Below are 12,718 nucleotides of genomic sequence, written 5' to 3'. Positions count from 1 at the left end.
TGGTTTCAACAGTTTAGGAATTAGGGGCCAAAAAAGGGCCCAAATAAGCATTATTCTTGGTTTTCGCACAATAACTTTAGTTTAAGTATATAGAAATCAATGAAATTTTAACACAATGTTAATGACTACAAAAGGAAGGTTGGTATTGATTTTGGGAGTTAAGGTCCCAACAGTTTAGTAATTAGGGGCCACAAAAAGGGACCCGAATAAGCATTTTTCTTGGTTTTCGCACCATAACGTTAGTATAAGTAAATAGAAATCTATGAAATTTAAACACAAGGTTTATGACCATAAAAGGAATGTTGGTATTGATTTTGGGAGTTTTGGTCCCAACATAATAAGGGGCCCAAAGGGTCCAAAATTAAACTTTGTTTGATTTCATCAAAATTGAATAATTGGGGTTCTTTGATATGCCGAATCTAACTGTCATGACTGTGTATGTAGATTCTTAACTTTTGGTCCCGTTTTCAAATTGGTCTACATTAAGGTCCAAAGGGTCCAAAATTAAACTTAGTTTGATTTTGACAAAAAATGAATCAGTTCGGTTCTTTGATATGCTGAATCTAAAAATGTACTTAGATTCTTGATTATTGGCCCAGTTTTCAAGTTGGTCCAAATCGGGGTCCAAAATTAAACTTTGTTTGATTTCATCAAAAATTGAATAAATGGGGTTCTTTGATATACCAAATCTAACTGTGCATGTAGATTCTTCATTTTTGGTCCTGTTTTCAAATTGGTCTACACTAAAGTCCAAAGGGTCCAAAATTAAACTTAGTCTAATTTTAACAAAAATTGAAATCTTGGGGTTCTTTGATATGCTGAATCCAAAAATGTATAGGTACTTATATGTTATATAAGTTATGTTTATACATAATTTGATTTTAATTACTCAGTAGTCATTATTTTAGGATTTTCCCAGGATGTGTATTTTCTTTGCTGTTGAGATGAAACAGATTTATTATCATATGTCAATCAGTTAGATATGAAGTTTATCACATGTTCTTAGCAGGAGGTCTAATTTCATCAGTTCCAATACAAATATACATGTCTTGTTAATTAGTGACCACTTGTGGCTTTTGGCTTCCTTTGTCCTTTGTTTCTTGATACATTAATCTGGGTGCAGTTTTAACTCCTCCCACTTAGGAGTATCCCATTAAGAAGTTGTGTATTAAAAACCTGTGTATGCTGCCTTGAGTATTCATTTATCTAAATGCAGATTAAGCAGTTATAGAATAATCTTGGCTAATAGTGCTAATAGTGTTTTAGCTAAAAACTTGCCTCCCACCGACCCCTCCTTTCACCTTCAATATTGCCATGACAGGGGAAGCAATCTCAGCATTATGTTTATTGATTTCATTTATGAAATTTTATCACTTGTTGTTTCAAAAATTTCACTCATCCCCGAAGAATTTCTGGGGATAAACTGTCAAATTTCATACAAATTCATTCCAACACCAATTCAACATCAACACTACTAGGCTTCCTCATAGCCTCCTTACAGGCTTCCTCATTGTCTCATTATAGTCTTCCTCATAGCCTCATAGGCATGATAGCCTCTAGGAATGATAGCCTCATAGGCTTCCTGATAGCCTCATGCATTTATTTTGAACCATCGTTCCAATTGGATTGGTGTGATGTCAAGCCAGGGGTCTATACTTTGCTACTTTTCAGTATGCACATAGCTAGGCTCTTGGTTTAGGCATGGAGCAAAAAATTAAATTTTTTAGCTGAGTAGTTTCCCCAAGGGCCAAATTATAATTGTGATGTATATATATAAAATAAAAGTTGCAATTAAATTATGATTTATGTTTAATTCAAACATGGATACCAATGGCATTGCTACACAGTATTTCCCAGGAGTTTATTTACAAGATAGGTGATAGCAGGAAAAATTAGGTTGATAATAATGTGAGCACTAAATCCTTAATTTTACATATCATGAGTTCAAACAGTGTGTTCTGAAAGAAATCAGGGGTAATTAAATTATTTAAATTACTACGAAATTAATATGAACTCATTATGTGTGACTTTGAGGATTTTGTTCACTGACACATTTATTAGCAAAATTAAAATATAGGGCAGTTAGATCAGGATGGTTTAATTGTCAGGTCAAAGAATTTGCAAGAAGATATGAGGTTGGATGTTTGCTCAGGTGTTAACACACATTTCCCTATTACATAACAGATTACCACAGAAAAGATACAGTATAAACAAAAGACAATTAAAATAAGATTAGAACAGCATCACATCAAACAGTAATAAATTTACCCTAAAAAATATTTACAAAGAATCAGAACACAATGCAAACATGGAACAAATGACAATTAAACATATTCAGGATCATTTCTGAGAATTTTGTATAAACTTAGATTTTTTATTATGGGCCCAGTTTTCAAGTTGGTCCAAATCAGGTTCTAAAATTATTATATTAAGTATTGTGCAATAGCAAGTCTTTTCAATTGCACAGTATTGCGCAATGGCAAGAAATATCTAATTGCACAATATTGTGAAATAGCAAATTTTTTTTTAATTAGAGTTATCTTTCTTTGTCCAGAATAGTAAGCAAGAAATATCTAATTGCAAAATATTGTGCAATAGCAAGATTTTTTTTTAATTGGAGTTATCTTTCTTTGTCCAGAATCAACTTAAATCTTTGTTATATACAATATACAATGTATATTCACTTTTTACTACCAACTGATAAATTAAAATAATCTTTACCATTCAGTGATAACAAGCAGTTTTTTTACATCTTAATATTTTATGATGTATTTAAATGAGTAGTTATTGTTGCAAACTCCATTAGAAATTTTAATTGAGATTAGTTTTGGAATAAGGGAAAGGGGGATGTGATTAAAAAAATTGGGTTCAATTTTTCTCATTTGAAATTTCATACATAAAAAAGAAAATTTCTTCAAACATTTTTTTGAGAGGATTAATATTCAACAGCATAATGAATTGCTCTAAGAGAAAACAAAAATTTTAAGTTCATTAGAACACATTCATTCTGTGTCAGAAACCTATGCTGTGTCAACTATTTAATCACAATCCAAATTTAGAGCTGAATCCAGCTTGAATGTTGTGTCCATACTTGCCCCAACCGTTCAGGGGTTCAAACTCTGCGGTCGTATAAAGCTACGCCCTGCGGAGCATCTGGTTCAACTTTCCCTAGAATTAAATTTTTGATGAAATACTTATAGGCGAGCGCCAATTCAAGGTTTCGGAGGTTTTTAATGCACCTACCTAACACACGGCTATATGATATATCATTTGAAAGGTCTTTTATCGTACATTCAGAATTGCCTGGTCGTCAAATTGGGAAATGATCACATTTTTCTAAAAACGGCAAAAAAGGGAAAAAAAATAAAAGTCATAATTTGACGATATTGTTCGAAAAATGCAGTTTAAAAACAAATTCATCTGCAATATTATTTGAAATATATCATTTGATAAACTATAGTCTATCTAGTTTTTGTTTCTGAAATTTTTTTCTACAAAAAAGTGTTTAAAATGAAAAAATCTAGTATTTTTGAGAAAATCATAGTTTTTACGGGTCTTGACGCAAAACGCTCGGTAATATTTAATTTTGCATCGAAAACACACAAATTCTATTGGTTTTATATTAATAACATATATAACTTGTTTTATAAGTTCTAATGTTTTGTCTAGCATGTTTTTATACCGACAAAACATTGATAAAACTATATGAAAACATACCGTAAAACTGCTTCAAAGCGCATATTTACCATGTTTACAGCACAGTTAAAAATATATGTTATTTTGGTCTCCTGTTAGTTCGACAGTTATAAATACATTATGATTTAATTGTCTTAAGCTTGCCAACCACGTCAAGGTCGAAGATCACTAGCAAGGTTGTTTTTTCTTTTTTTTTTTAGTATTTTTTTTTTTCTTTTTTTAAATTTTAATTTGTAACTACCACTATCATCGCATACAAAATTTATGTTGCCCCTTTGCTCAAATGCTCTTTCGTTAGTCAATGGTATCGTTTGCATCTTCATCTTCGTCATTTATTTGATCTTTGAGGTCGAGGTCCTCTTTAGAAAATATATTTTGGCAGGTATCACTACCCTGACATGGACAAAGCTCAGTGCAAGACATCTGCTGCTCTCGGCAAATACATGAATTGCTACATATATATTTTCCCTTGCAAGAACATATTAAATCTTGCAGGAAATCGGACGTCATCATGCCTAAAAAGTAGACTGGATCCGGGCCATGTGAACTCTTTTTCCATCCGTATTCATAAGGAGACAAAGGATTTGGATGATCGAGATGTGAGGACATGTAAATTTTGTTTGAAGACATGATCGCAAAACATGTTCTTTGAATGCAGGTTCGCTTGGTGGCAAACGCAACAAACTTGTGTCTTTGCATGTTGCAAGTTTAACACGCAACTTGTTTAAGTCAACATGTGATGAAGCGAATTTGTCTTTTGGGTCATACAAGCTTGAAATAAGCTTTCTGGCTGCTGACAACAATGTTGAAAAATCGATCTTGTCAAAGTTTTGAAGGTTTGTAAACTTACTCGGAGATTTTCTTATCAATTTGAAGACGGTCTTTTTGCCAAACCCAAATATAGCGGAAGTGGTATCACAACCAGTTAAAGCATGAACTGCAGGGAGAATATTAGCTAGTAAAGGTGAAAGAGATTTACTTAACTCATGGATTGGTATGTACCTTCTACAGTCCCTAAGAGAATTAGTTGACCCAGTCAAAAACCACATTTGTTCAGTCGACACAAGAACCTTGAAATAATGAACACAGAGCACAAGAACATCTGTATCGGAACACTTGACTATGATTCGTCCCCTTATGTTCAACTGTTGAAAGATTTTATCAGAGTGTATAACATGAAGCAAGATTCTTGTGTCTGCTTCTTCGTGCGAACAGAAAAGGTCTGGGAGATCGATTACATGCTCATTAGAGAGTTGTCGCACTATTTCTGGATTGGAAAATGCACCGGCAAGAACTAAACATTTATTTTCACCCTGGAATATATCAGACAAATTGCTGCTCAGATAATCACCAAGGAAAGGAATCAATGCTTGCTTGTTTTTGTTGCTTGACAGAAATTTTTTCCAGTCTGGAACAGTTCGGCCTTCAGCGATATGATAAACTTTTTGCGTAGATGTTGTTGCCGATCATCTATGACGCTCTGCTGATTTTATAGAATGTTCAGTGTCATAGCGATCGAAGACATCAACAACCTTGTCTGTGAATTGGAAGCATGATTGTAACTGCATAATATAAGATTTGGCCAAGTCTCCAAATGTGGACATCCTTTTCACATCAAATGACTGAACTAAGCTCATGCCATCTCTTATTAGTACAGTAGCACTGTGGTCGAATGGAGGAATGTTAGGTACTGATCCTACTAAATTTTCCAATTCATGGGCAAGATCAGACTTATTTGTCTTTCTCATAGTTCCATCGTCATGAAATAATGCAGTGGGAATGGGACAAATTGGATAGGACAAAACAGTTTCCACAGATACGTCATCTCTACATTTAGTAAGAGATAGTGCACGTCTAAACACAAGCTCGGGATTCAAATGACCTTTTACAACTTGCCCAGATTTGCATTTAAGTTGTACTTTGGGATTCATATCTTCAAAGGTCTTCAGTCCTGATCTTTTGATAGGATGGTAAAAGCTACTTGCCTTATCTGTTGATAGAGATGAATCAACAAACATCTTCATTTTAGTTCTTCCAGTTTCAACTGATTTTAACAGTGAATCTTCAATGTCGTGACTTGCATGGAGACCAGTTGAAATGTTAATAAGCTGACGGGGGTGATTATCAACGTCAAATGGATTTGTCATATTTTCTGTTATATAAACAATTAGATCTTGTACATGTTTTTCATCCCTTTTCATTGCAGCTGGTTTTGCTTCATCGTGACATTGGTCATCAACCTGGGAAAGACCCGCACGTGCTCTCATTGCCGATGTTATCTGACTAAGCACATGTCTTGTAAGATTCCATCTTATCAATGAAGCCTTCTTCCTTGTTAAACCAACAATACCACCGTCTCCTTTTGAATCTTTTATCACTGTTTTTTCTGTTGCCATGTCGCTCCAAACGCCATTGAACGATCCAACTTTTTGACGAACAGAGAAGAAACCCATCGAAAAAAGACCTTCTGTCTCAGTTGGTAGGTTTAGCATATCTAAAAGGTAGACAGGAGTCCATCTGGAATAATTGTTTTTGTTGGCTACAAAGAAGTAAGGAAGCATTGAGAAAACAGAATGCAAATGAAGAGACCAAAGGCCATTTCTTTCAGCTCGGATATTTATCAGCATAATTTCTAAAGCTTGTAGTAGCATATCCCAATAACGAAATGTAGGAGAAACCTGACCACCCCATTCTCGAAACTCGTTCATTTTTGACCCAAGGTTGTCATTCAGAGCTTTTTCTAGACTTTGAAGCACATCAAATGTACGGCCATTACTCGTAAAACTTTCATGACACTCTGTGAGGCCTACAAAAAGGCTTTCAGGGATTTCTAAACATTTTTGTTGTCTGATCCAAACAAAGAACGAACAGATCCAAAGTGTCTTCAATGTCTCATAAAGGAGTGTGAGTCCTCTAACTGCACGGTTGAACTGTTTTCCTGAAAGCATTTGGTCTACTGTTGCAGCTGCGTACACACCGGAATGAACTAGCAGGTCGCGGAGACCACCATCTCCCCATATCTTACCTATTGATGAAATAAAACACGATAGGGTATGAAAGCCACCAAGACGTAAAATGTGTGATTTAAACTCAGAAGGTCTATCCCATTTTACCTGTTGTGCCACTGCGTACAATTGTAAATCAAAAGTTTGAATAGAAAATGGTTGACCAGCCTTCTGGCACATATCCGCACACCTCTTCATTGTTGTATACACAGTGCCCATGTCGGAAGGTTTTGCGTCAATGATTGGCGGATAGCTAACAACATGATAAGTGGTACTAATATTCGAGATCTGCTTGTTGAATCCAGTCCAGAATGGAATTTGTTGTCCTTCAAACGAAGGTTGTTTGTATGGAAGGTCAACAATAGTCCTTGATAAACTTCTAAGGAGCACCCAGATAAGGTCAGAGGTTTCAGCATAGGGAAGTACACACGCAGAAAGCTTTGAATAAACGTCATTCTTGCGGCTAGGTTCAGCTCTTTGCTTTGGTTTTGTAAAAGGAGCACATGTGGTAAGGGAAAATACTTTCTCGTCTATTGGCAGGGTTTTTATGCGACCTCGGGCGACTTTTTGGTGTTCCAGATGCTCAGTTTCACCATTTATCTCCTCACATACCTGGAATACCGCTCTTGCCATTGAATGGAAAGTATCCTTTCCATCAATTGTTTCTGCATTGATGTCGACATTGTCAGCTCCTTCATGTATGACTGAGACTGTGCCGTTATATTGGCGAATTCCACTGGGAATGTATGTATTGTTTTGAACTTGAGATAATTCAGAGCACGCAAGGCTTGTAAGGTATCGCCGTACCTCATGATATGATGCACAAAATCCATGCGAATGTAATGTCTCGATTAAAGCTTTCGACCCATGCATATGATGTAACTGTAATGCAAGGCCAATGTAAAGAGGTGATAAAGCTTTTTTGTGCAATGAAACTATGCATTCAGATAAAGCTAAGCTCTTCCTTATACTTTCAAATGGAATGTCAGATAAATGGTTTTTAATATCTACTTGGCTGTGAGAGTCATCGATAAGCCAATTTATAAAACCAGTCAAAACAGAAGGCACGGTCTCTAGAGATTTAGATGAAGACATTTCATCAACTGAAGGATAAGTATCCATAGGGACAACGGCATTTTTAATCTCAAGTCTGAGAATTGAAGCAGCTGAATATAATATTTGATTTTCGTCGGTTTGGTCGTTTTTTGAAGTGCAAGCAGACATCTGCAGTTTAGTTAACTTTGTTTCGGCCTTGAAACGAATAGCAGTTCTAACTGCCTCGCGCAATGTGAGAGAACTACTATATACGAAGTTAGACTCCCCTTGACTGTGATTTACATCAACCACTATATGTTCTCGAAAGTGATTTTTTAATCTGAGTTGAAGTCTATAAGAAGTGTATTTAGATGATACGTCTTCTGGCAGAAATGATTTATATTTAGAAAGGAGATAAGACAAGGAGAACTCCATTTTGTGAACGAACAAGTCTTCGCTTATAGACTCAACAAATGAGGTAAATGCTTTATCGTACATGGTACCAGTATTATTTTCATCGGTTTCTGCTTTAATTTCTTTTTCTCGCAAAAGGTATTTTGTTATGCAACCAGAGTGATATAAAGCATTTGATGTGAAATCTTTATCTGCAATTTGAAAGAGCATTTCATTGTCAGCATGTTTAGTTGCTGTTTCAAAAAGGCTTTGAACCCTCATAGACGAAGAAACACGATGAAGTTTTCGATCCTTTTTAAAAGTCTTGTTTTTACAAAAGATGCAACACAAAAAATCTAGTGATAGCCTAGATCTAGTAAGGATATTTGGAGATGCACATGAACTTGTAGTTTCTGCTTGAGACTGCTGTTGCTGGACTTTTGCAGCAGATATACAACTTGATGGAGACGGTATGTTGTGTTTGCTTGTATATGTCCTGTAACAAGTTTTGTGATATTTTATGTTGTTCATAATAATGTCATCTAATGTATCAACCTCACTCAAAAACAACCTAAACACACCATCTTGTCTTTGCCTTACAGAATTCATTAAGGTTGTAAAACCTTTATCAGTTGTCATACTGAGAGTCTCTTGTGTAATATTTTGACATATTATACAGCGTTGCCAATTTATGGACATGCGACCGCGTTTCAATGGAGGCGGCCCACATTGAACAGGACTTGGACACTCATCCATGATGAGTAATTATATATGATAATATTTATTGTAAGAATATACTATTCTACAAAATGCAGTCTGCTGCTTACATATCACCTGCCAATATCATTAGTAATGGGTAAAATGGTCTTTCGTTAACATATATGCGAATAATTATTTAGTAATATGTTAAAACACGACTTGAGTTCTGGCAACTCAAATGTTACCTGTACATACTATTAATAGATACTCGATTTATATAAATTTTGAGTGTCTGGGATAAACACGATGCAGATCCGGAATACCGCTAAATAATGCAGATTTTAGAGAAGTCGCCAAACATTTATTATCCGTCATTGAGCTTCGATGTGTGTCGCAATCTTTTCAAGGTATATGGAATTTATAAAAAAACAAATCATGAGAGTTTAAATAAGTCATTGGCACTGACAATCTTAAAAAAGTTGGATATTTTTTTACATTTTAGGGTTGGTCTGACAGATGCCTCTGAATTAACTAATTTTTCATAAAATCTTCTTTTTTTTTGGATTCGATGTCTTTTTAGAATGTATTCAAAGCTATCTAAGATAAAAATGAATAATATATATACAACCATGCAGATATATTCAATGTTAAATTTCGCCGTATAATTCAAAGAATTTCGACATGTCTGTGTTCTTGTGAGATTTACAAGAAACGTGACCATAGGGAACTTTGACGACCACCTAAATCGTATGCTCTAGAAGTTTTTCCTTCAAATGATACCAAAATAAGCTGTGTGTTAGATAGGTGCATTAAAAACCTTAACGAGAGGCTTTTTCTCAAATCGGCGCTCGCCTATTATTAATCACCAGATTTCTGTTCAAAGGAAAATAACTCATTTTTTGGAAAAGATTTGTAAAAGACATTGTTACTAAGATAAATGAAATTTAGGATTTTTTTCCTTTTATTTAGTAAATTGTTTGTAGAATTTAGCGGTTGGTTTGTTTGTTATTTTATGTAGTTTACACCATGACAAGTTATTGATCAAGTTAGAATTTTATTCCATTACATTGAATTTTTAACCAGTAGGGGACTATGTATTGCCTAGCAATACTCACAGAATGCTTGTTTTCTTTAAATTTCATGTAAAACTATTCGTTTGCTACCTTATATCAATCTATATTTTTTATATATTCTTTATCCATATATTACTCTTTAATTTCATTCATTTATACCCATAGATATATTTGCTTTATTCTTGACACTATATTCTTGCTGTTTTATCTTTTATGTCAATTCAATAAATGCAACTTATAATTAGCAATTAAATTTTTTTAGGCCCCATTTATGGTCATTATGTTTTCTGGTCTGATCGTCCATTTGTTTGTTTGTCTGTCTGTCTGTCCCGCTACAGGTTAAAGTTTTTGGTCAAGGCAATTTTTTCGGTGAGGTAAGCATTTAAGTATAACCCATTTTAGTGGCAAATTGTAAATTGTTTTTAAAAGTAAAATTATCCATTTAGTAACAGAAATTTATTCATGATAGAAAAATAAATTTTGATTGTAGTTTCAAATTTTTAAAAACAAAGTCTTGTGTCTGTTATGCCTTCATTGCAGAAATGATACTTGTGATAACTGCTATCAAATGTCAATATATAAGAGAAATGTTGGTAAAAAACATTGTGAACAATTAATAATTAAACTTTTATGAGGTCAACAGCTAGTTAGCATATAAGTTCACATAAACAAAATCAAGATTGATGTCCTTATATCAAGGTCATATAACTGAGAGTTATTTATTTTGGTTGTTTTGTTATCGTGTCCTGTTACATGCAAAGATGACAAAATTTACACATTTCTTGAATGTTATTGCATGCATCTTTATGTTTTACTTTTATGACTTACTTTTTTGGGGATTGCTGTAAAAAGTATCATACTTATTATATATGAAGCATCCGTTGGAGCCATCTCTACCCTAAATCTGCCTCTGTGTGTGCAAGTAAAACTTGGCCTCTGCATGTGCAAGTAACTTGTTTAATCCCACCACTTTATTGGGCTTTACCAGAATCATTTGTTCACCATTGTTATTTGCTTTGTCTATATTATTCATCAATATTGTAGTATGATAAGAAGTATTTTGTTTAATCTTATATCCTTTTCATTTATTGTTTACCTGTAGGTCAGTGTTCACTGTTATTATCACTCAGCTTCATTCTATTTCCTTGTCTCTGGTCCAAAGTCTTCCTCATAATAATAATACTTGATACTGTATTGGTCTGATAGTATTGTTGTTTCAATATTTTGTTAGAATTTCCCTGTCTGCCTATCAAAATGACTAACAATTATTCCAAAAGCACAAGGACATTTTAAAAAAAACAGATATTTCAAAGATAGTTATTAAATCTGACAGTTTGGAATTACAAGATATTCCAAAATGATTATATTTAAAATTCATATAGCAAAAGAAAGCAACAATCTTGCTAGAAATCACATTTACAGAGCGTAGCATACAAATAATAAGAAAATAGGAAAATTTCAACATCAATGGAAGAAGTTGAAAATGATATTTTAACCAACAAAAGGTAATGGATTCAGTGGCGGATCCAGAACTTTTTATAAGGGGGGGGGGCACTGACAGACCTAAGGGGAGAGGGGGGCCACTCCAGTCATGCTACAGTGATTCCCTATATAATCAAACAAATTTTTTCTACAAAAGGGGGGGGGGGGGCACTTGGATCCGCCTATAGGATTAACCCTGATCAAATAAAGTAGTCTTTAGTGCATTACATAAGCATTTTCAGCATCTTTATTTTTTTTTATTAAATGTTAGAAATAAACTTTAATAACAAATAAATAATTCTTTTTCAGATGTTGGCCATGTTGTCTGATCCCATTCTGTGTTGATGGCTGTAAAGATGTAACCCATTCCTGTCCAAATTGTAAGCAGGTCATCAGTCGTTGGAACAGAATGTAAAAACAAAGGATGTAGTCTGCAGTTACAGGAAGTGGATAAGTGGAAATGGTTAAAGGAACGATTTCAGTAGACATCAAAATATAATCTTATCTGTCATCATGTGATTTTCCAATATGCAAATTAATTTTGGTATATTTTAGATCTTTTGTCTCTGTTCTTTTCCAGTATTAAAGTATAACAAATAGAAGATCATCATACATTTGTGACCATTTACACTCTAAGTAATTGATTTAGAATTTTGTCAAATTTTATAAAGTTCAATCGTAGAAAAAAAATTTGTATCTACATTCCAACATGTTGAAAAGTGATCAACAAGATTTTCACCATTAGGCATCAAATTAACTAATTTAATTAGTTTAATCTAATTTTGATATATATAATGGCATCTAATTTTAGAAAAGATCTGTTTGAAAATCAGGCATTGAAATTACTTTAATTTCTTATTTAGAAAAGATCTGTTTGATTAACAGGCATTGAAATTATTTTTATTTCTTATTTAGAAAAGATTTGTTTGATTAACAGGCATTGAAATTACTTTAATTTCTTATTTCCAAGATAAAACTTATATTTTCTCAAGCAAAAATTTATGTTTAAGAATGGTGTTTAAAAGGTTGTGTTACTATAAATGATAAGGTCATAATATTGTATACAAATATACATTTAAGAGTTTATTTTATAGCAGGCTTAAAGGCAAATTGTTTATAAATCTGTACATGGACAATCATGAATACACATTGAATTTATAGGCATTAGGTTGGAAATTAAAAAAATGGAAACAGACTGTATCTCTGCATTGTGTATTTACATGTACTTCTGCAATCAACAATCTGTCTTTATGACTGCTGATATATTATAGTTACAATCATACATTGTAATAAAAGAGCACAAGCTCCTATATCTTGCCTTGCATTTATTTTATC

General features: G+C 33.6%; 1 protein-coding gene across 8 annotated transcripts in view; it reads left to right on the top strand.

The window, feature by feature from the left end:
- LOC139488469 (cell death-inducing p53-target protein 1 homolog) overlaps positions 1-12,718 on the top strand; it is a 34,745-nt gene that overhangs the window by 13,470 nt on the left and 8,557 nt on the right. For 2 of the 8 annotated variants that reach the window (XM_071274092.1, XM_071274089.1), the window contains one exon: positions 11,693-12,348. The exons of the other annotated variants lie outside the window; for them this stretch is intronic. In XM_071274092.1, the coding sequence (XP_071130193.1) occupies positions 11,693-11,798 (106 nt within the window). In that variant the 3' untranslated portion in view covers positions 11,799-12,348. Of the gene's footprint in view, positions 1-11,692; positions 12,349-12,718 lie in introns of those variants that run through there. 8 annotated transcript variants of the gene reach the window in all.

The sequence above is a fragment of the Mytilus edulis genome, chromosome 9 (genome assembly GCF_963676685.1).
Source record: "Mytilus edulis chromosome 9, xbMytEdul2.2, whole genome shotgun sequence".
NCBI classification, from domain to species: domain Eukaryota; kingdom Metazoa; phylum Mollusca; class Bivalvia; order Mytilida; family Mytilidae; genus Mytilus; species Mytilus edulis.
This window is presented reverse-complemented; position numbering and strand designations above follow the sequence as displayed.